At 43.0% G+C, this 24,267-nt stretch overlaps 1 protein-coding gene across 1 annotated transcript in view; it reads left to right on the top strand.

Annotated features, from left to right (window-relative positions):
* Positions 1-11,388, top strand: part of LOC128686269 (uncharacterized) — a 632,744-nt gene extending 621,356 nt beyond the window's left edge. Inside the window, exons 15-16 of the mRNA XM_053773110.2 lie at positions 9,346-9,480; positions 10,099-11,388. Coding sequence (XP_053629085.2) covers positions 9,346-9,480; positions 10,099-10,237 — 274 coding nt within the window. The 3' untranslated portion in view covers positions 10,238-11,388. The remainder of the gene's footprint in view (positions 1-9,345; positions 9,481-10,098) is intronic.
* The last annotated feature ends 12,879 nt before the right edge of the window (positions 11,389-24,267 follow it).

The following is a 24,267-nucleotide window of genomic DNA, read 5'->3' on the forward strand; positions in this document are numbered from 1 at the left end:
GCCACAAGGACCTACTCAGAGTCAGTGCTGTGAACGTACTCTGAGTGAGTGTGTGAAACTACTCAGAGTACTGTGAACCTACTGGCTGTACCAGTGAGCGGTAAGCTGACGTCAGGTTGGTCACGTGACTTTGAGAGACAGGTCAGTACCTGAACTAGTAACTGGCGCTCCAACTAGTAGTTTCCCACTACATGAAAATCACACTATTATGAACGCTTAACAATATAATATAACAATATTAGCATTAACACACACACATATATATATATATATATATATATATATATATATATATATATATATATATATATATATATATATATATATATATATATATATATAAAATATATAAGAAATATCCTAGTATAAAATATGTCGGGTATGGCCATACTCGTAACAGGAATGCTGTTCTTAGGTTTGCCAGGCACCCGTATGCTGCAGCAGTTATTTGGTTGATGTGCGCTTCAGGAGATGTGCCCGGTGTTCTACTCACACCAAGATCCTTTTCCTTGAGTGAGGTTTGTAGGCTCTGGCCCCCTAGACTGTACTCCGTCTGTAGTCTTCTTTGCCCTTTCCCAATCTGCATGACTTTGTACTTGGTGGGGTTGAACTCCAGGAGCCAGTTTCTGGACCATGCCTGCAGTCTGTCCAGATCCCTCTGTAGTTTTCCCTGGTCCTCGTCCGATTGAATTCTTCTCATCAACTTCACATCATCTGCAAACAGGGGCACTTCGGAGTCTATTTCTTCCGTCATGTCGTTCTCGTGTGTCATGTGTGTCATGTGTGTGTGTGTGTGTGTGTGTGTGTGTGTGTGTGTGTGTGTGTGTGTGTGTGTGTGTGATGAACAGAGTATTGGAGACTAGACACAAATAGGTAATTACACGCACACACTCACACACACACACACACACACACACACACACACACACACACACACACACACACACACACACACACAATTAGGTGAGTACACAGAGGGGACCAGAAGTGCTGAAAGTTTAGGAAGTTGAAGGTGGTTATGCGAAAATTCATGTGTCAGAATATCAAGGATATCACCAAAGAGGAGGAGATGAACCAGTAAGACTGGACCTTGTATTCACCCTAAATGACTCTGACATACGACGCATAAAATACGTGAGTTAGCGATGACACAGTATTTAGTTTTGAATACTTTGTGGAAACGAACCTGGAGAGAAGCAATACGCGAGAAAGAAGAGGGGAACCCGACTTAAGAAGGAAAGTACGCAGGTAGCATGAGATAAGTTTTGAATGCAGTGCAGTGATAAAGGGAACTAGATGGAAAAATAAATGAAATGATGGAGTGTTGCTGGAAAGTACCTGCAGGGAAAAGTGAAATTCACATCCAAAAGCGGAGGCGAGGAAAAGAATAGGGAGAACCCATGGGTCACCAGGAGCTTCAAAGAGCCAATAACTAAAGTGCAAGAGTGTGAGAAAAGATAGAAATCAAAGAATGCAGGAGAACAAGGAAGTGGGCGGAAGAGAAAGAACCGAATATACATGGATAAGAAGAGAGATTGAACGACAGTTTGAGAATAACATTGTACTTAACACCAGAGTTGGAATACAGCCACAAAATAAGGAAGCCACAAGATAAAGAAGACCAGGTAATAAGGCTGAAGAAGAGGCTGGAAAACTTACGAGTAATAACCAGGAAATCTGCTAGGAGTTGAAAAAAAATATTAAGGAGACATTCTCAGAGAAAACAAAGACTTTACTGAAATCTAAAAAGAAAGGTGGGCCATGAGTACTGGGGAGGTGAAGAAGCTACTCAGAAAGGTAGATACCTCGAAGGCAATGTGACCAGATAGCATTTCTCCGTGGGCTCTGAGAGGAGCAGTTGTCATGTATCAAGTCAACTGTCACAGGGCAACTACCTCAGGTGGGGAAAATGGCAGATGTTGTCCAGATATTTAAGAAACGGTAGCATTCAACTACAGACAAGTGTCAATGGCTATGGAGAACGTTATGAGAAGAGTAGTGGAGCACCTGGAAAGAAACAAGTTCATAACTAACAGCCAACATGGTTTTAGAGATGTTAAGTCCTGTCTCACAAATCTGCCAGAGTTCTATGACAAAGTAATGAAAGTAAGGCAAGAGCAAGAGAGAGAGAGAGAGAGGGCTGGAGGGAAGGAGGGAGGGAGCTAGAAGAGCAGTCAGGAATAACGAGGAAGGCAATAGCGGTTCAAGAAACAACAGGAAGGCAACAACGAGTTAATTTTCTATGAAGAGATGTCGGAATGAGCAACAGTCACCAGTAGGGGGTTCACAAGTGTCGGAGCCAGACAGAAGGAACTGAGCCAGATGTATTCCTGCTCGCACGTGACGTGAAGCTAACGAGAAAATAAACTGAAGCAGATTCAAAAAAGTATTATAAACGGATATGGACACGCTACAAGAGTGGTCTGACAGGAAGCTATTAGAATTAACCCCAGAAAATGCGGTTATGAAAATCGAGATAAAGGCAAAGGAAGCTGGAAGTAGATTACACAGGCTTGGGAGACAAAGGCTTCAAACCTGCCTCAAGAAAAAGGACCCGGGGGTAAGTATAATTTCGAGAAAATTACCTGAGGTACCCATCAACTGCAGAAAACGCGTATCTGGAAATTCTAAAATTAGCTTTCAGGAACCTGAAAAATGTGTCAAGACATAAGTCAAGGTCATCGTTGAGTACACAGCACCAGCATCAAACCCAAATCCGATTAAGTATGTCAAGAAGCTGGAAAAACTGCAGCTAAAGGAGCTACACCTGATGACAGAGGACAAAAGGACCCAGGATGATATAATAACGTGTAGTTAAAATCACAGGTGAATCACAGAATTGTTAGGAAATATTTCTTTAGGTTAGGAGTGGTCAGTGAGTGGAACGGCATAAACAGCGAAGTGGTATTAATATTATCATTATTATTATTATTATTATTATTATTATTATTATTTTTATTATTATTATTATTATTATTATTATTATTATTATTATTATTATTATCATCATCATCATGGGGAGCGCTAAACCCATAGGGATTATACGGCGCCTGTGGAGGGGGGGGGGGGGATGGAAGGAATTTAGGCTCAGTTCGGGGAACTGGAGCACAGATCCAATTCCCTAGGAAAAGAGCCCCTCACCAGTATCAAGGAACCTCCGTTGAGGGGAGGATCCATGCACTGTTTTAAGAATAGGTATGATAGGGCTCATGCAGTCAGGAAAGGAAACCCAATATTGGCCAGCGAAGAGGCGGAGCTGTGAGCTGAGACTCGACCCCTGCAACCACATAGGGAATAACACACACACACACACACACACACACACACACACACACACACACACACACACACACACACACACACACACACACACACACACACACACACACACACACACGAGGTTTGAAAAAGCTCATGGAGCAAGGAGAGAGAGGTCCTAGTAGCGATCAGTGAAGAGGCAGGGCCAGGAGCTATGACTAGACCCTTGCAACCACAAATAGGTGAGTACACACACACACACACACAGGGCCAGGGATCAGACCCCTCAGGGCCAGTGATCACGTGGTTCTGAGTTTCGAATACATAGTAGAGTTACAAGCGGAGAAGGGAGCAGGAATGGCAGGATGAATGAAGCCAAACTACAAGAAAGGGGACTACACAGGCATGACAAATTTCCTACACGGGGTTCAGTGGGACAGAGAACTGGCAGGGAAGTCAGTAAACGAGATGATGGGATATATGACAACAATATGCAAAGAAGCTGAGGAGAGGTTTGTACCCAAGGGTAACAGAAATTACAAGAAAGCCAGGATGAGCCCTTGGTTCAGCCAAGGGTGTAGAGAGGCCAAAACCAAGTGTGCTCTTGAATGGAAGAAGTATAGAAGGCAAAGGACCCAGGAGAATAAGGAGAGCAGTCGTAGAGCCAGGAATGAATATGCACAGGTAAGAAGGGAGGCCCAACGACAATATGAAAATGACATAGCAGCGAAAGCCAAATCTGACCGGAAGCTGTTGTAAAGCCACATCAGGAGGAAAACAGCAGTCAAGGACCAGGTAATCAGGCTGAGGAAGGCTCACAAGAAACGACCGCGAAGTAAGTGAGGAGCTCAACATGAGATTCAAAGAAGTGTTCACAGAAAAGACGGAGAGGTGGGGTATACCATCAAGTGGTAGACACAGTACATGCAACTGAGGAAGAAGTGAAGAGGCTGCTAAGCAAGCTAGATGCCTCAAAACCGATGGGGCTGGATAACATCTCTCCATGGTTCATGAGAGAGGGAGCAGAGGCGCTATATGTACCACTAACAACAATCTTCAACACATCTATCGAAAAAGGGCGACTACCTGAGGTATGGAAGACAACAAATGTAGTCCCAATTTTTAAAAAAGGAGACAGACAAGAAGCATTAAATTACAGACCAGTGTCACTGACATGCATAGTATGTAAAGTCATGGAGAAGATTATCAGGAGAAGAGTGGTGGAGCACCTAAAAAGGAATGAGCTTATCAACGACAGCCAGCACGGTTTCAAGGACGGGAAATCCCGTGTCACAAACCTGCTGGAATTCTATGACAGGGTGATGGCAGTAAGAAAATAGAGAGAGGGGTGGGTAGATTGCATTTTCTTGGACTGTAAGAAAGCGTTTGACACAGTTCCTCACAAGAGAATAGTGTAAAAGCTGGAGGACCAGGCAGGGATAACAGCGAGTCATGGTACGTGGCGAGGTGTCAGAGTGGGCGCCTGTGACGAGCGGGGTTCCACAGGGGTCATTCCTAGGACCGGTGCTGTTTCCGGTATTTGTAAACATGACGGAAGGAATAGACTCCGAAGCGTCCCTGTTTGTAGATGATGTGAAGCTGGTGAGAAGAATCTAATCGAATGAGGACCAGGCAGAACTACAAAGGGATCTGCACAGGCTGCAGGCCTGGTCCAGCAACTGGCTTCTAGAGATCAACTCCACCAAGTGCAAACTCATGAAGATTGGGAAAGGGCAAAGAAGACCGCAGACGGAGTACAGTCTAGGGGGCCAGAGACTACAAACCTCACTCAAGGAAAAGGATGTTGGGGTGAGTATAACACCAGGCACATCTCCTGAGGCGCATATCAACCAAATAACTGCTGCAGCATATGGGCGCCTAGCAAACCTCAGAACAACATTCCGACATCTTAACAAGGAATCGTTCAGGACCCTGTACACCGTGTACGTTAGGCCCATATTGGAGTATACAACACCAATTTGGAACCCATACCTAGCCAAGCACGTAAGGAAACTAGAGAAAGTGCTAAGGTTTGCAACAAGACTAGTCCTGGAGCTAAAGGGCATGTCCTACGAGGAGAAGTTAAGGGAAATCGACCTGACGACACTGGAGGATGGGAGAGATAGGGAAGATATGATAACGACATATAAATACCGAGAGGAATCGACGAGGTGGACAGAGACAGGATGTTCCAGAGATGGGACACAGCAACAAGGGATCACAATTGGAAGGCGTAGAATTAGGGGGGATATGATTGAGGTGTATAAATGGAAAACAGGAATTAATAAACCGGATGTAAATAGCATGCTAAAAATATCTAACATAGACAGGATTCGCAGCAATGGTTTTAAAATGCAAAAATTCAGATTCAGGAAGGATATAGGAAAGCACTGGTTTGGTAATAGAGTTCTGGATGAGTGGAACAAACTCCTGAGTACCGTCATAAACACTAAGACGTTGTGTAGTTTTAAAAATAGGTTGGATAAATACATGAGTGGGTGTGGGTGGGTGTGAGTTGGACCTGACTAGCTTGTGCTGCTAGGTCGGATGCCGTGCTCCTTCCTTAAGTGACGTGTCTGACCTCACTAGGTCAAGGCATTGCTTAAGCCGGTGGGAGAATTGGACCTGCCTCACATAAGCCAGTAGGCCTCTTGCAGTGTTCCTTCTTTATTATGTTCTTGAATTAAGTTGGAGACTCTGATGAGTCACAGGGATGTTAGGAAGTATTTCTTCAGCTATTGAGTTGTCAAGAAGTAGAATAGTCTGGAAAGTAAGGTAGTAGATGCTGTATCCATACAAAGCTTTAAGAAGAGGTATGATAAAGCTCATGGAGCAGGGAGAGAGTGACCTAGTAGCGACCAGTGAAGAGGTGGGGGCCAAGAGCTGACTCGACCCCTGCAACCTCAATTAGGTGAGTATAACTAGGTGAGTACACACACACACACACACACACACACACACACACACACACACACACACACTCACACACAGAAACAAAACTCACCAGGATGATAACAGATGCAATCTTTCCACCCGGATATCAAATCCTTAGGTAAAACAGAGGGAGGAGAGAGGGAGGAGAGGGGGAGGAGGAGTTGCACTGCTTATTAAAATCCGGTGGGGATTTGAGAAAATGGAAGGAATGGATGGCATTGGCGAAAGGGACTACTTAGTAGGAGCAATCCAGTCTGAGGGCCATAAGGTGGTAATTGCAGTAATGTACAACCCACCACAGAACTGCGGGAGGCCAAGAGAAGAATACGACGAGAGCAAAAGAGCAATGGTCGACACACTAGCCGAGGTAGCCAGAAGAGGTCACATGGGGGGAGCAAAGTTACTAGTTATGGGTGATTTCAATCACAAGGAGATTGACTGGGAAAAACTTGAACCCCATGGGGGTCCCGAAACATGGAGAGCCAAGATGATGGATGTGGTACTGGAAAATCTCATGCATCAACATGTTAGAGACACTGCCAGAGAGAGAGGAGAGGACGATCCAGTAAGACTGGACCTTGTATTCACCTTGAGTAGTTTGGACATCGAGGATATCATGTATGAAAGACCTCTAGGAGCTAGTGATCATGTGGTTCTGTGCTTTGACTACATAGTTGAGCTACAAGTGGAGAGATTAGTAGGAATAGGATGGGAAAAACCAAACTGCAAAAGGGGGGGACTACACAGGCATGAGGAACTTCCTGCAAAACGTTCAGTGGGAGAGAGAACTGACAGGAAAACCAGTACAAGAAATGATGGACTATGTTACAGCAAAATGCAAGGAGGCAGAGGAGAGGTTTGTTCCCAAGGGAAACAGAAATAATGGGAAGATCAGAACGAGTCCTTGGTTCACCCAAAGGTGTAGGGAGGCAAAAACTAGGCGCACTAGAGAATGGAAAAGTTACAGAAGACAAAGGACCTAGGAAAATTAAGAGATTAGCCGAAGAGCCAGAAACGAATATGCACAGATAAGAAGGGAGGCTCAGCGACAATATGAAAATGACATAGCATCGAAAGTCTAGTCTGACCCGAAGTTGTTGTATAGCCACATCAGGAGGAAAACAACAGTCAAGGAAAAGGTTATCAGACTGAGAAAGGATGACGGGGAGTTCACAAGAAACGACCAAGAGGTATGTGAAGAGCTCAACACGAGATTTAAAGAAGTATTTACAGTAGAAACCGGTAGGGCTCCAGGAAATCAGAACAGGGAGGTACACCAACAAGTGCTGGATGAGGTACACATAACCAAGGAAGAGGTGAAGAAGCTGCTATGTGAACTTGACACTTCAAAGGCGGTGGGACCAGACAACATCTATCCGTGGGCCCTTACAGAGGGAGCAGAGATGCTGTGTGTGCCACTAACAAAGATCTTCAACACATCCATTGAAACTGGGCAACTCCCAGAGGTAAGGAAGATGGCAAATGTAGTCCCAATTTTTAAAATAGGAGACAGACATGAGGCATTGAACTACAGACCTGTGTCACAAACGTGTATAGTATGCAAAGTCATGGAGAAGATCATCAGGAGGAGAGTGGTGGAGCACCTGGAAAGAAACAAGTGTATAATCGACAACCAGCATGGTTTCAGGGAAGGAAAATCCTGTGTCACAAACTTGCTGGAGTTATATGACAAGGTGACAGAAGTAAGACAAGAGAGAGAGGGGTGAATAGACTGCATTTTCTTTGACTGCAAGAAGGCCTTCGACACAGTTCCTCACAAGAGGTTTCTGCAAAAGCTAGATGATCAGGCACACATAACAGGAAAGTCACTGCAATGGATCAGAGAATACCTGACAGGGAGGCAACAACGAGTCATGGCACGTGACGAGGTGTCAGAGTGGGCGCCTGTGACAAGCGGGGTTCCACAGGGGTCAGTCCTAGGACCTGTGCTGTTTTTGGTATATGTGAGTGACATATTGGAAGGGATAGACTCAGAAGTGTCCTTGTTTGCAGATGATGTGAAGTTAATGAGGAGAATCAAATCGGTCGAGGGTCAGGCAGAACTACAAAGAGACCTGGACAGGCTACAAGCCTGGTGCGACAACTGGCTCCTAGAATTTAACCCTGCCAAATGGAAAGTCATGAAGATTGGGGAAGGGCAAAGAATACCTCAGACACAGTATAGTCTAGGTGGCCACAGACTGCAAACCTCACTCAAGGAAAAAGATCCTGGGGTGAGTATAACATCGAGCACATTTCCTGAGGCGCACATCAATCAGATAACTGCTGCAGCGTACTGGCCTCTGGCAAACCTAAGGATAGCGTTCCGATACTTCAGTAAGGAATCGTTTAAGACTCTGTACACCATTTACGTCAGGCCCATACTGGTGTATGCAACACCAATTTGGAATCCACACCTGGTCAAGCACGTCAAGAAATTAGAGAAAGTGCAAAGGTTTGGAACAAGACTAGGCCCAGAGCTAAGGGGATTGTCCTACGAAGAAAGGTTAAGGGAAATCGGCCTGACGGCACTGAAGGACAGGAGGATCAGGGGAGACATGATAACGACATATAAAATACTGCGCGGAATAGACAAGGTGGACAAAGACAGGATGTTCCAGAGATGGGACACAGACACAAGAGGTCACAATTGGAAGTTGAAGACTCAGATGAATCAAAGGGATGTTAGGATGTATTTCTTCAATCATAGAGTTTTCAGGCAGTGGAATAGCCTAGAAAGTGACGTAGTGCAGGCGTGAACCATACATAGTTTTAAGACGAGGTTTGATAAAGCTCATGGAGCAGGGAGAGAGAGAACCTAGTAGCAATCAGTGAAGAGGCGGGGCCAGGAGCTATGCCTCGACCCCTGCAACCACAAATAGGTGAGTACTCTCTCTCTCTCTCTCTCTCTCTCTCTCTCTCTCTCTCTCTCTCTCTCTCTCTCTCTCTCTCTCTCTCTCTCTCTCTCTCTCTCTCTCACACACACACACATACACATACACATACACCATAAATTCTATTTGAGTTTTTCCTCTCCCCTTCTCTCTTACATCCTCTTTCTCCTAGCTCACCCTTTATCCTCTTATCCTTCCCTCCCTTCTTCACCCCACACTATTTCGTCATCACTAACGAATTTTTGTGTGTGTGTGTCAGGCTTGAGATGCGAGGACCAGGTCGTCATGACTGGCTGGTCACCTGGAACACTCACTGGCCTCAGCATACTCCACCCACCACCTCCATCTCTCCCAAGCCTGAGCACTCCAGAACCGTCAATGCTCACCCAACCAGGTAGTCACATAATAATTGGGTTGATTTGTTCCCCCTAAAATAATTAAATTCATTATCTATTTATGTCGTTGCAGCGCTGTATGACCCTTGTGGGTTTAACGCTTAGTTCTGATTGTAAGAATAATAATTTTTATTATTATTATAAGTACTATTATAATATTTGTGTTGTTAAGAAGTGTGAAAGTTAAATGTTTCATGATTAAGAAAACTTTTGTAAAAGAACTATTTACAATGTTTTTTAGTGGATCAGCAAAGTACCTTCAACATTTATCAATAATAGGAATCACATAATATGGAGAAAGAGTCGAATACAGGAATAAGTTGTTTAGTTTAATCTCGATCTGAGGTCCGTTTCATCAGAATTTATAGAACTACACCTCAGACAGTTAAAATATACAGAATAAATATTTCTTCTCTTCGTCCACATGTGGATTGATTTTTGTGTTGTTATTTTTTTAAGTTCATGTAAACTCCGCAGACTGTTTATATCCGACAGTCTTTGAACTGCTCTCTCTACAGAGAAAGAGCGAGAGGTCTTTCTGACGAATAAAAATTTGCTGTTGCTGATGCTAATTTTAATAATAATGTATATTTATATATTTTTTTTTCATTTCGCAGGAAGACATACAGAGTCAGCTCAGGAGAATGGTCAGTAAGAGCGAGTGAGAGAGAGGTTGGTCGTATGCTGCGGCTGGCGACGGTGTTGGTGTTGTTGGCATCGTTGTTGGTGTTGTATGCTCCCTCCAACACCTTCTGACTCACCTTAATTATCATCCTCCAACGACGACGACGACGACGACAGCCGCCTCGCTGCTCCTTCCCAGGTGGCCTCATCCCACCTCTTGCTCAAGCAAACACAGTCACCTCCTGTTGGGCGTCTTTAGTCGATCGCCGCTTCCGTCCCAAGTCATAATAACTATGACCAGCTATGGTGCTGCCGGAGACTCGACCTTCCCCCTTCTCCCGAGCCTTGTGACTCAACACTCTACAGGGTAACAATAAACACACTTTAGGCTTATCGATAATCTTACTCGCCAAAGTTTCGTGACGGCTGTCTTCAAGTGAACACTGTGGCTTCCATGGTCAGGAAAGGTGCTGGTGGGAGCAGGGCGGCTGCTGTGTGCGGTAGTTCTCAGGGCTTAGTTATAGATTTTATACAAAGATTATAAGTAAAACCTTTCTGACCAGGTGAAAAAACTAGAGTGTAAAAAACAAACTTTTTACATGGCCCAAAAACAGTATTTTTATACAGATATATGCGAGTGTGTTGATGTAGGATGTTTGTTGTGGACTAGTAGCTTCACGGGGGTGATTAACCATACTCCTCAAGATATCTGGCAGCATTCAATACATGAAAACAAATCTATGACGTTAGGGAGGCTGTGCAGTGTTGTGAAAAATTCTGCAGTGTTGTGCAGTTGTCTTGCTGGGAGAGACTGACAAGTAGGTCAAAGATGGAGTGTAGCTGTCTCACCAGTGGTGTTGTGTGAAGGTCTCAGCAGATAAAGGTATAAAATGTTCAAAAGGTGGAAAAAAAGAGACACGAATGCAATGTAATACAATCCTTTATTGACAACGTTTCGCTCAAAGAGTGGGTTTTATGAGGTCACAAACACATATATTTTTGACTTGATAAAATAGACTTTGTGGGCGAAAGGATTTCAGTAAAACATCACATTATACTGCATTTCTCTCTCTCTTTTATTTTCTAAAGTCTCAAGGCTGAAAATCGTTGAGAGAGAGAGTGAATGAGAGTGAGAGTGAGTGGGAGCAGGAGGTCGCCGACCCAAGGCACTGCAGTGAAGAACTCAATAATATTTCCTGAGGTCTTTTAAGCAAGACTTCATCACACTGCCACGTCATATCCTCAAAACAATGCCTTTGTCAAATTGAAATTTTAGAGCTGTCTCCAGGATGAATATATAAACTGTGTATGTGTGTATATATATGTTTGTAATATATACCAACAGATAATCCAAACGAGAGCCTTATTGTCCTTTCGCTATGATGAGATTTGTTGATATTCCCAGAAGAGTTATTAACTGGATGGGTACAAGATACACTATAATTTCAATATGGAAGCAAGCATACGTTATGTATATATATATATATATATATATATATATATATATATATATATATATATATATATATATATATATATATATATATATACATATATATATATATATATATATATATATATATATAATATATATATATATATATACATACATACATATATATATATATATATATATATATATATATATATATATATATATATATATATATATATATATATATCGTGCCGAATAGGTAAAACTTGCGATTTTGGCTTAAATAGCAACGCACTTTTTGCCGAATAATGCAAGCGGAAATATGTGTATGCAATAATTTCGCAAAAATCATTCTGAACCTAACGAAAAAAAAAATATTTCTTTGTGCTTGTATATTATTAAATTAATGTAAACTTATCTAAAATGTATTTAGTTGGATTAGGGTAAAATAAATTGCTCTTGTTATAATAAGGTTAGGTAAGTTTTCTAAGGTTCTTTTGGTACAAAATTATTAATTTTTACATTAACATCAATGAAAAATATGTATCTTTAAACATATAACACAAAATTTTAGAAGAGACCTAATTTTAAACGAATTCTTGCTAATTAACCAGTTTTACATATTCAACATATATAATATATATATATATATATATATATATATATATATATATATATATATATATATATATATATATATATATATATATATATATATATATATTTATATATATATATATATATATATATATATATATATATATATATCGAGAGAGAGAGAGAGAGAGAGAGAGAAAGAGAAGGAGAGAGATTTTAACAATGCAAGGAATTCGCAAGAGGCGATGAGATGAAAAGCTGTAAGCCTCCTCCCTGAAAGCTGGCTGCCTTGGATCAAAACGTCTAGCATGAGCTGGGCGCCAAGGTATTGTCCAGTGTGGTGAGGATGGTAAAGCACTGCGTACCTTGTTCCAAGGTTCGTAGGTTCGAGTCTCCTTCAGCCAGAGATCAGTGTTTGTGTATATATATATATATATATATATATATATATATATATATATATTGCAATTGTGTGTGCGAACCTGTATTTTGTGTGCATGTGCGCATGTGTGCGTATATATATATGTATGTGTGTGCATGATTATTTGTAAACGAGCATGTAAGTGGCTGTTCTTGCCTGCATTTGTGTGCTTTTGCATTTGTTTATGTTGTGTGAGCGCCTATAAATTCTCATCCGTTTCTTAAAAATTCCCGTCAAAAAAACATTCTTGCTCTGCAGTGAAGAATATTAAAACACAAGACTGCCACCTGGCTCGTCACACTAGACATTATCTTCATCGTCATCACGTCACTGAGGTGTCAGGGAATTAATCCTTCAATAAATTTTCCCCGCCCGTGAAGACAGGTGGAAGGAAACTTTTTATGGTGAAGAAGTTTGTCATGTCTAGAGCTTTTGTCATTGGCATGACAAATGCTCTACACAGCGATGTGATCACATAAAGCTCCACACGGAGCTATATAATCATACAAAACTCTACACAGAGCTATGCAATTCCGCAAAAATCTACACGGAGCGATACAATCACACAAAGCTCTACACAATAAGGAGGGAGGCCCAGCGACAGTACGAAAAAGACATAGCATCGAAAGTCAAGTCTGACCCGAAACTGCTGTATAGCCACATTAGGAGGAAGACAACAGTCAAGGACCAGGTGATAAGGCTGAGGAAAGAAGGTGGAGAACTCACAAGAAACGATCAAGAGGTATGTGAGGAGCTAAACATGAGATTTAAGGAAGTATTTACAGTGGAGACAGGAAGGCCTCTGGGGAGACAGATCAGATGGGGACACCAGCAAGGAATATACCAACAAGTGTTGGATGACATAAATACAAATGAGGAGGAGGTGAAGAAGTTGCTAAGGGACATCGATACCTCAAAGGCAATGGGACCGGATATCTCCCCGTGGGTCCTTAGAGAGGGAGCGGATATGCTGTGTGTGCCACTTACCACAATGTTTAACACATCCCTGGAAACTGGGCAACTACCTGAGGTATGGAAGACGGCAAATGTAGTTCCCATTTTTAAAAAAGGAGACAGAAAAGAGGCACTAAACTATAGACCTGTGTCACTGACGTGTATAGTATGCAAAGTTATGGAGAAGATTATCAGGAGGAGAGTGGTAGAGCACCTGGAACGGAACAAGATTATAAACGACAACCAGCACGGATTCATGGAAGGCAAATACTGTGTCACAAACCTTCTGGAGTTTTATGATAAAGTAACAGAAGTAAAAGAGGAGTGGGTTGATTGCATCTTCTTGGGCTGCAAGAAGGCCTTTGACACAGTTTCTCACAAGAGATTAGTGAAGAAGCTAGAGGATCAGGCGCATATAACAGGAAGGGCACTGCAATGGATCAGAGAATACCTGACAGGGAGGCAACAACTAGTCATGGTAAGTAATGATGTATCACAGTGGGCACCTGTGACGAGCGGGGTCCCACAGGGATCGGTCCTAGGACCAGTGCTATTTTTGGTATATGTGAACGACATGATGGAAGGGTTATACTCAGAAGTGTCCCTGTTCGCAGACGATGTGAAGTTAATGAGGAGAATTAAATCAGATGAGGATCAGGCAGGACTTCAAAGATACCTGGACAGACTGGACACCTGGTCCAGCATCTGGCTTCTCGAATTTAACCCCACCAAATGCAAAGTCATGAAGATAGGGGAAGGGCACAGAAGACCGCAGACGGAGTATAGGCTAGGTGGCCAAAGACTGCAAACCTCGCTCAAGGAGAAAGATCTTGGGGTGATTATAACACCGAGCATGTCTCCGGAAGCACACATCAATCAGATAACTGCTGCAGCATATGGGCGCCTGGCAAACCTGAGAACAGCGTTCCGATACCTTAGTAAGGAATCGTTCAAGACACTGTACACCGTGTACGTCAGGCCCATACTGGAGTATGCAGCACCTGTTTGGAACCCTCACTTGATAAAGCACGTCAAGAAATTAGAGAAGTGCAAAGGTTTGCGACAAAGTTAGCTCCAGAACTAAGGGTAATGTCCTACGAAGAAAGGTTAAGGGAAATCGGCCTGACGACGCTGGAGGAGAGGAGGGTCAGGGAAGACATGATAACGACATATAAAATACTGCGCGGAATAGACAAGGTGGACAAAGACAAGATGTTCCAGGGAGGGGACACAGAAGCAAGAGGTCACAATTGGAAGTTGAAGACTCAGATGAGTCAAAGGGATGTTAGGAAGTATTTCTTCAGTCAGAGTTGTCAGGCAGTGGAATAGCCTAGAACGTGACGTAGTAGAGGCGGGAACCATACATAATTTTAAGACTAGGTTTGATAAAGCTCATGGAGCAGGGAGAGAGAGGACCTACTAGCAACCGGTGAAGAGGCGGGGCCAGGAGCTGACTTGACCCCTGCAATCACAAATAGGTGAGTAGAAATAGGTGAGTACAGAACGATGCAGTCTCACACTAAACTCTGCACGGAGCAATACACTCAAAGCTTCCTCTACACCTGATTTTTTTTTCTTAACTACTAGCGGCAAAACGACTTTGTATCTATTTGCCACTGAGTGGCTTAATCTCCCGGAATTACACGCTGCCTTCAGCCTCCAGTAAAACTGCTACTTTCAGAGCCACTTTTGATTGGACTTTTCAGGTCTTATCGGCTTATTTACAGCTAAAAAATTAATTAGTATTCATAATTTTTTGGGGGGGAGGAAAAATCCAGTTTTTGTTTACTTTGATGATCGAAGTTCTGAAATGTTATAATGAGGAGAGATTAATTAGTGTGTTCTGGTGGTGGTAGTGATGGTGGTGGTGGTGGTGGTGGTGATGGTGGTGGTGGTGGTAGTGATGGTGGTGATGGTGGTGGTGGTGATAATGATGGTGGTGGTGATGATGGTGGTGGTGGTGATAATGATGGTGGTGGTGGTGATTGTGGTGATGGTGGTGATGGTGATCATGGTAGTGGTGATGATGGTGGTGGGGGTGATGATGGTGGTGGTGGTAGTCGTGGTGGTGATTGTCATTTTTAAATATGACAATGGTAAACAATACCGACAGTTACGTATCTTTATTCCGCAACGTTTCGCTTACACAGTAAGCTTGTTCAGTCGAGTACAGAAGGGTAAGCAGAATCAGTAAAGATGTGAAGACGATGTAATCAGTCCATCACCCTTGAAGACGTAGTCTGAGGTGGTCTGATGGACTGAATACATCTTCACATCCCTACTGTTTCTGCTAATTCTTCTGTACTCGACTGAGGAAGCCTGCTGCGTAGGCGAAACGTTCCGAACATGCCAGTGAATGTGTGATGAACGTCGAATAACAGTGTGGTGAAAGAACCAGATCAGTGTTGAGATAGACCTATACCATTGTTGAGATAAACTCAGAGCAGTTTTGTGATAGACCCAGACCATTGTTGAGATAAACTCAGACCAGTTTTGTGATAGACCCAGACCAATGTGGTGATAAACTCAGACCAGTGTCCTAATTTCCTTTCTCTTCTCCACCCTCCTGTCACTTTTGTTGTACTTCTGTCTACGACTCATCCACTACATTTCCCCTCTTAAACAAATGCAAACTTTCTCACAAGCTCACTCAAGTGTTGTCCTGAAAGTAAACAATAATGGAAACTTGTATTTGTGTGTCTTCAATCATGAGGGGGATGTGTTAACCACTGTGCCGATGATACAATGGAATTAAAACAATGCCAAATTTTTATTTTAATGGGTGAAGGATATGTGGCAATGTTACTCAGTTTCCCAATGACGGTTTGTATCATAAAAAAAAAATAATGTAGATCATCGGTCTGGACATATTCCAAACTCAGATGTTTCCTGGTAACGCTCCATTCTTCGCCTTCTCCGTAAATCTTTTTCTCTTATTATACAGAATTTGACTGAAAGAATGTCATTTTTTTTTCTTAAAAGCTTAGTTTCAGTGAGTGTAGTCATGTCTGGTTGCTTGTCTCTGTGGGTTTGCTCTGGTATTTTTATGCACGACTTTCTAGCCACCTTGTTCTTCCTGTACCACTGAAAGTGAACTCCCTGTTCTACGAAATTTTACTCGTGGTGATTGGAGACTGGGTACATGTGGGGGAGAAGAATGCTTCTTGTAGCTACAAAGCTATGCCAATGTTGGGGGTTATGGTGAGCGACACTTGGAGTTTGAAGAGGGAGAAGACGGGACTGCTGAAGACAGTGATGGCTACTATTTCACAGTGTGTGATGAAGTGGTGATTGAGTAAGAGAGGAACACGTGGCTGAATGAAGAGAATTTGTAAAGAGGTCGGTGAGGCATGAAGAGAGGAAAGAAAGTAAATGTACAAGAAATGATAACTTCACACATTTCCTTATGCAGACACACACACACACACACACACATGAGAAGTTCATATAAAACATATAATTTCACGGTATACACAATACTAATTTATCAATAACGGTCAATAACCAGAAAAAATCATTTAGGACACAACGTACAATGTTGGAGAATGCAGTGCCAGCATGGAACATGCACCTGGTCAAGCCTATAACACTGGTCTGCATTTGGAATGTTTTTAATTTTTATTTTTATTCATGGTTGCGATCTTACATATTCTTGGTCTGCTGATTGTAAATATCTAAATCATTTTGCTCTATCACGTAAGGATTTTGAATAAAATACAAATTAATGATAAAAAAATGTGAATTTTAAATCAATTTTTTATTTATTAAAATTAGGTGAGTAATCATGGAAAAACACATTCTGTTAGTTTTAAGAACATATAAATTCCAAATCAACATGACTCAAATCAAATGATTTTATTAAAAAAAATATGCCCCTAATGGTTAGGAAGGACTGCTTTGATTTTCGCTTTTGCTGTGCACCGAGACCATTACGTTTCAATGACCAGCAGTAAGCCACCATCATGCTGACACTCCATTTGCCCTGGTATCGAGTTTCCATGGTGCAAATATCCTGACGGAACCGCTCTCCTTGTTCCTCACTGTAGTCCCCGCAATTGTTGGGAAAATAGTGAAAATGTGAGTGCAAAAAGTGCATCTTCACACTCATTCTAGATCCAAGTTGTTGGAAACTTGAAATCAGGTCTTTGATAATTTTTTTCAAATTCGGGGGAGCGCCTGTTTCCCAGGAAGTTGTGGACAATCTGTTTGACAAAAAACCAGGCATTCACCTCATCACGAGCAAATGCTTCATCAAAATGCTTGTCCTTCATCAATTCCTGAATCTGATGGCCAACAAAGATTCCTGCCTTTAGCTTTCCTTCTCTTATACCAGGAAACTTTGACTCCGGGTATTTGAAAGCAGTTCCATTCTTGTTCAAGGCCTTCACAAAATTTTTCATAAGCCCTAATTTGATGTGGAGTGGTGGCAGCAGAATTTTCTTGGGGTCAACTAGTGGCACAGTTTTCACGTTGTGATTTCCGGGCATGAAGCTGGTTCTTGGTGGGCAGTCTTTTTGTTCATAGTGCTGGCTGTCTGCCCTACTATCTTAAAGAAACAGAAAACGTTTTAAATGGTAATATACCCTTTTCTCATTTACTTATGTTATACGAAAAGAGACAAGTAATGTTTCCGTATAACTTGACAACCTGATGTGACAGAGATGAATAAAAAACACAGTGAATCACCATTTTCAATATATATAAGGAAAAAGATACCATAAAGTCAATAAAAAAAATCATGTAGACCAGTGCAATGAAACTTGAGAAGATCCAAAAAGTTCACAAGATTAATACTGAAAGAAATATACTATGACAGACTGAATAAGAGGATACTAGGGGAAAGAGGATTCTAGGGGAAAGAGGATACTAGGAGGGAAGAGGATACATACACAGTATCACGAGTAGGGATTATCGGGTCCTTAAGAATAGGAATCGGTCAAAGCGATCGATAAAAATTAAGAGGTGGGACCAACAGCTATGATACGACCTTTGATTGAACATGAACATACAAACACGTGGCAAACACTAAACTATCATTGTTCGCATCGCTGTTGGGCCGTGCGGACGCACTGTGCAGTAGCTCCCACTACAACTGGTTTCTGCGTAGTTTTCACTGTTCAGACATGGCGGAGTACACCGGCAGGAGGATAAATACAGTTTGCATTGAGCTGTTGAGGGGTTCTCTGAGCCCTGCTACTATGAACGTCGTTCTACCTGCAATTATTAGGGATTTATATGGTATCCCTAATGAGGAACTGTATGGTGTGGCCCTTAATGGGATGAAACGAGTATTTGTAAAGTTCCTGAGGAATAGCTACTACAGCAGTGTGGTGGAGGAGTATCAGGAACGGCAAATGTGTCTCAACTCGACGATGGATGTGTGCCTGCATGACGTATCTACATTCTACACGTGGGTACGAGTGAGGAATGTACCCTTCGAGGCAACGCAGTTTGGTATACAGGAAGTTTTTCGCAAGTATGGTGTCATTCATGAAGCCAGAGGTGGGGTTTGGCGGGATGGACCATATGTGGGCCTCCCGGAAGGGTCATACAATATCAAGATGACTTTAAAGACGCCTATACCTTCGTATGTAATGTTGCCAGGCACCAGAAACCAGGTATATGTGTCGTATGTGGGGCAAAGGAGAACGTGTCGTCTTTGTGGCTCTTTTGACCATATAGCGGCACAATGTGCACGTAGAGTTGACCCGGGGGTGTCAGTCCCGGTGGAGGACATCCAGCAGGCGAGTGTGGTGGCGGCGGCGAAGAATGGGACTACTCTATGGAGTGAGGAGGTGGAGAAGGAGGGTGAACAGATGGGGACGTGTGTCACACTCCCGGTGGAGGAGGAAGTTCCTTCTCCAACATCTGAGGTGGTGGAGGAAGTGGTGGAGACGACACAGGAGGTATCCTTGGAGTCAGTGCTCCAGGAATTCTTGGAGGAGGCCTTGGTAGAAGGGGACATAGATGAACGGATCAATGAAAAGCAGCAATTGCAAGGCCTGAGTGAGAAGTCGGAAGTAGTAGGGAACACTGGAAAGGATACACTTGTAGTGGCAGAGGTACACAGGGAGGATGTGTCTGAGGAAGAGGTGGCTTTGGGAGGCAGCTCTAGGAAGAGACCAGCGGGGCTGACTGAATTAGATGATGTTTTAACACCTGGGCAAAGACCAGGTAAGAAGGTTTGGGCGGAGGTGGTCCGCAATTCACCTACAGGGGGGGGAGTACAGGGAAAATCGGGGGAGAGACAAGGGGGGGTAGGAAGTTCTATTAAAAAGAGTAATAAGGAAAGTGTAAGCAGCTTGAAGGGAAGTGTGAGCAAGCCACAGCGGCATAGGGGTAAGCCGCCTCTCCTTGACCATTCAGGTGTGTAACGATAAATGCTAATGGCTTAAAAACTGAGGTTAAAAGGGTGTGGTTGGAGTGGTTCCTTAAAAGGTACGATGTTGATGTTGGTTTCCTACAGGAGCATAACTATAAGTCAGGTAGTGAGTTGAGATTGAGAGGATATAAGTTGTTTGTGAGCATGGCAACGCTTTTAAAGGGCGGAGTGGCTGTTTTAGTAAAGGAGACCAGTCCCTTGCGAGTCATGGGGTGGGAGGAGGGGGGTGGGGGGAGGGTTGTTCGGGTGGATGGGTGGTGGGGGGAGAGTAGGGTATGTTTTGTGGGAGTTTATATGCCTGCGATTGGTAACGTAAGGATAAAATCAGATTTTGTTCGTGACGTTTTGTTATATCATCTCAGGGGTTTACCTGCCATAGCGATAATTGGAGGTGATTGGAATTGTGTGATTAGGCATGTAGACGTAGTTCCTAGGGGGGCGGGGTGTGTGTTGGGTGTTTTAAGGGATGCATTGGGTGATGTCGGGGTGGTAGATGTGGTTGGCAGGGGGGGGGGGGGTATCAGGTTGAGTATACCTATGTACAGGGGAGTTATGAGGCAAGGTTGGATAGGATTTATGTGAGGCAGGGGATAGGAGTGGAGAGAGTTAGAACAGTAGACGTGGGTTTTTCAGACCACAGAGCAGTGTTGGCTGATCTTAGGGTGGATGGTATTCCGAGAATATATCAGGGCTATTGGAAATTAAATGTGAGGCTTTTACAGGAGGAGGATCAAGGTCGGTCTTTTCAGTCATGGTGGAAGGGCTTTTGGGAGGCTAGGGATGAGGAGGTGGATTTGTTAGATTGGTGGGAGTTGCAGGCAAAGGTGAAAATTGTAGAATTTTTTAGGAAGAGGGGCAGGGAAAGGGCACGTTGGAGGTTTGGATTGCAGAATTATTTAGAGGGTCAGTTGAATGATTGTTATGCGGGGGGGAGTAGGGAGGGAGGGGAAGGAGTTATGGGGGAACTTAGGAGTCGTTTAGTAGAGATGCATAATGAACGTTTTGATGCACTCAGGGTCAGGGCAGGATTGGAGGACGTACTAAAGGGTGATAAGCCAACCGGGTATGTTCTCAGAAAATTCAAGGACAGACAGTTGAGGACTACCGTGGCGCATATTGTTGTGGAGGGTGGGGAGGGTTATGTGAGGGGACAGGGTCTCACTGACACAGATTCTATTAGTAGGTATGCTGATGATTGGTTTACGGAGAAATGGAAGAGAAGGGGAGGGGTAGGTGGGATAGAAACATTTTGTGGGATTAGGGTACCGCAGGGTATGGGGAAGAGGGATAGGGAGTTGGAGGGAGGCATTACGGGGGAGGAGGTGGGGGAAGTGGTGAATGGGTTGAGTCAGGGGAAGGCACCGGGAATAGATGGGTTACCTAATGATTTTTACAAAGCGCATTGGGAGGTTCTGAGGGAGTGCCTAGTGGAGGTTCTGAATTATATGTTGAAATGGGGCAGAATGGCGCAAACACAGAGAACTGGGGTCGTTGTCTTGGTGCCAAAGAAGGGAGGAGAGGAGAAGGGTTTGGGAGATTATCGTCCGTTGTCGTTAATGTGTACGGATTACAAAATTTTTGCGAAGGTATTGGGGAACAGGTTAAAGAAGGTAATTGGGAGTAGAGTACATGAGGGACAGTATGGGATTCCGGGAAGGACTATGAAGAATGGGCATAGTGCGATAAGGGATTTTATAGAGAACTGTCAGGGAGGGGGCGTCCTTGGCTTGGATTGGGCTCAGGCATATGACTGTGTGAAGAGGGACTTTTTGTGGGGATGTTTGGAGAAATTGGGTTTTGGAGGGGGGGTAGTGAGGTGGGTGCGCACGCTGTATGAGGGGGCTGTAATGAGGGTGCAAGTTAATGGTAAGCTGGGGGGGGCGGTGATGATGGAACAGGGATTAAGGCAGGGTTGCCCGCTGTCACAGTTGCTTTTTGCATGCGTGCAACATCCTTTCTTTGAGGCTGTGGACGAGGAATTGGGGGAGGTGGGGGGGGGAAGTATGGGGGGCATAGTAGGTTATGTGGATGATACAACTGTGTTAGTTACGAGTGGGGAGGCTTTACGTAGGGTGGGAGAGGTCATTAGGAGCTTTGGGTATGTTTCAGGAATGGTAGTTAATTTAGCAAAGTCTAGGTTATTAGAAGTAGGAACATGGGTTGGGGGGAGATTGGGGGAGAAGATGGGATGGACGGTTTGTGATAGAATTAAGGTGTGTGGGATATGGTATATGAAGCAATTGCAGGAATGTAGGAGGATTAACTCAGAAGCAGTCACGAGTAGGGTTATAGGCAAGTTAAAAGGTTTGAGGGCCAGTGAAGTGGCGTTACAGCAGAGGGTGTTGGTAATTAATTCGGTTGTGTATAGCAAGGTCTGGGGTGTAGCGGAGGTGTTCCCTTTGAGGGTTCAGGATATACAGGAAATACAGAGGAGGGTGTTGAGGTTTGTGTGGGGGTTTGGGAGGGCCTGGTTGTCCAAAGATGTGGTCATGACGGAGGTGAAAAGGGGGGGTCTAGGTTTGTTGGACTTAGGGTCTAGGGTAATGGTTTTATATATTAAGCAGAGGTATTTAAGGGTGGGGGGGGAGAGGGGTGTTAGGGTGGATAGGGTGATGAGGGATGCTAGAAACTGGTGGAGTGGTAGGGATTTGAGAAAGTGTGAAGATGTAATAAGATTCATGTTGGCAGTGGGGCAGGTAAAAAGGTTGAAGGTAAAAGCAGTGGTGGGTGTGGTGTGGGGAAGGGGTGCATTGCAGGGGGTCACAGTATACCCCATGTATAACTGGAGGGTCATATGGAGGGAGTTCAGGACGCTTCGGATACCAGCAAGGGTTAGGGAGTTGGTGTATCGTTTTCTAATGGGTGTGGTGGCATCTAAGTATATGTTGCATAAGATGGGGTTTGTTAGAGAGGCAACATGTTTATTCTGTGGGGAGGAGGAGACGGCATATCATGTGGTATATTTTTGTTCATCTTTGGAAGTGGTGAGAGTCTGGATGGCGGGGGTTATTAGGCTGTTGGGGGGGGGGGAGTTGGTCTTTTCTTAGATCGTTGTCAATGGATGTTAGTGGGGTAGCAAGTGAGGTGGGTAGGGCTTTGATGTATGTCATGGCAGATTATTTGATTGTTTCTTGGGGTATGAGGCAGATTGTAGGGCAGTTGAGGATAAAAGCGTTAGCAGCGAGGTTTTATAGGACAAGGTGTAGGAATAGGTTAATATATGGGGGGAGATGGGATTCAAGTTTTTCGTTAGGTTATCGTAATTTTTCTGTAGCACAGCTTCTAAGGGTACAGGGGGGGGGCAAGGGTAGGGTCTTTTTTGTGAGGGGGGGGTGTAAGGTTAGGATAGCAGTGTGGAAGGTGGTGTGAGGGTGAGATAGTGAGGGCATATATTTATGAAATGGCTATGTTCCTGTAGAGATATTTGATATTGGCAATCAGTACCTTGGATACATTGTCATAATTGGAATGCCTTGCATTACATATTGGTTGGGTATATTATTGCACTCACTATCGAGGAGAGGTGGTACTGAACACGTGGAAAAATGATTTACCAGTGAATTATTGTATGTGTTTTTATTAACGTTGAGAAGGGGTTTTAAAATATAAAATAAAGCAAGTAAAAACTGTAGTCAAGTTTTTTTTTTAGTAGTTTTAACGTGTAGCTGCAAGTACTTTCCATATTACCCTTGTTTTTCTTTAGATAATTAGTATACAAGTATTTCCTTTATAACGGTACTTCTTTATAAAAGAAGGATTGTGAAGAATATGACTTAGTCAAGGAGGTTTAATTGTGTTTCAGATAGGGAGATTAGAATTTTGTTTAGTCATTAACAAGTTTGCCCCGTCCTTGTGAGAACCCATTTGATATGGTTTATATTAAATATGTACATAGGTTGTTTAAAGAAGTGTATCCTCTAATTTATGTGTAAAACACATGTTATACAATGATGTTCTGATTTTCATGGTTGTTGTTTTTTATTTTTGATATGGAATATTGTGGATGTATATTCTGCCAATTATACAAGTGTGTCCGTGTAGTAACATAATGTACATATCTGTGTTCTTATGTATTTTGATTGTTAGGTTACTTGAGTGTTTTTTTTTTTTTTTTTTTTTTTTTTTTTTGTCAAAACTGTGCATGAAAATATTTTTTGTATGCACTGGTTTATTAATTTGTTAAAAAGGGGTTTGTAAATGGTGGTAATTCACCTAAGGGTAACGTGTTATTTAAGTTCTGGAATGTGTGGTAGAGGAATTTTGATAATATCCAGTATAGTTCTTTTTATTAATCACTTATACGTTCTTGTATTCTTTGTTAAAATGAGGGGGTAAGGAACCGATTATATGGGTATGACTTTGTATATAGCCTT

This window comes from Cherax quadricarinatus, chromosome 17 (genome assembly GCF_038502225.1).
Source record: "Cherax quadricarinatus isolate ZL_2023a chromosome 17, ASM3850222v1, whole genome shotgun sequence".
Taxonomy (NCBI): Eukaryota; Metazoa; Arthropoda; class Malacostraca; order Decapoda; family Parastacidae; genus Cherax; species Cherax quadricarinatus.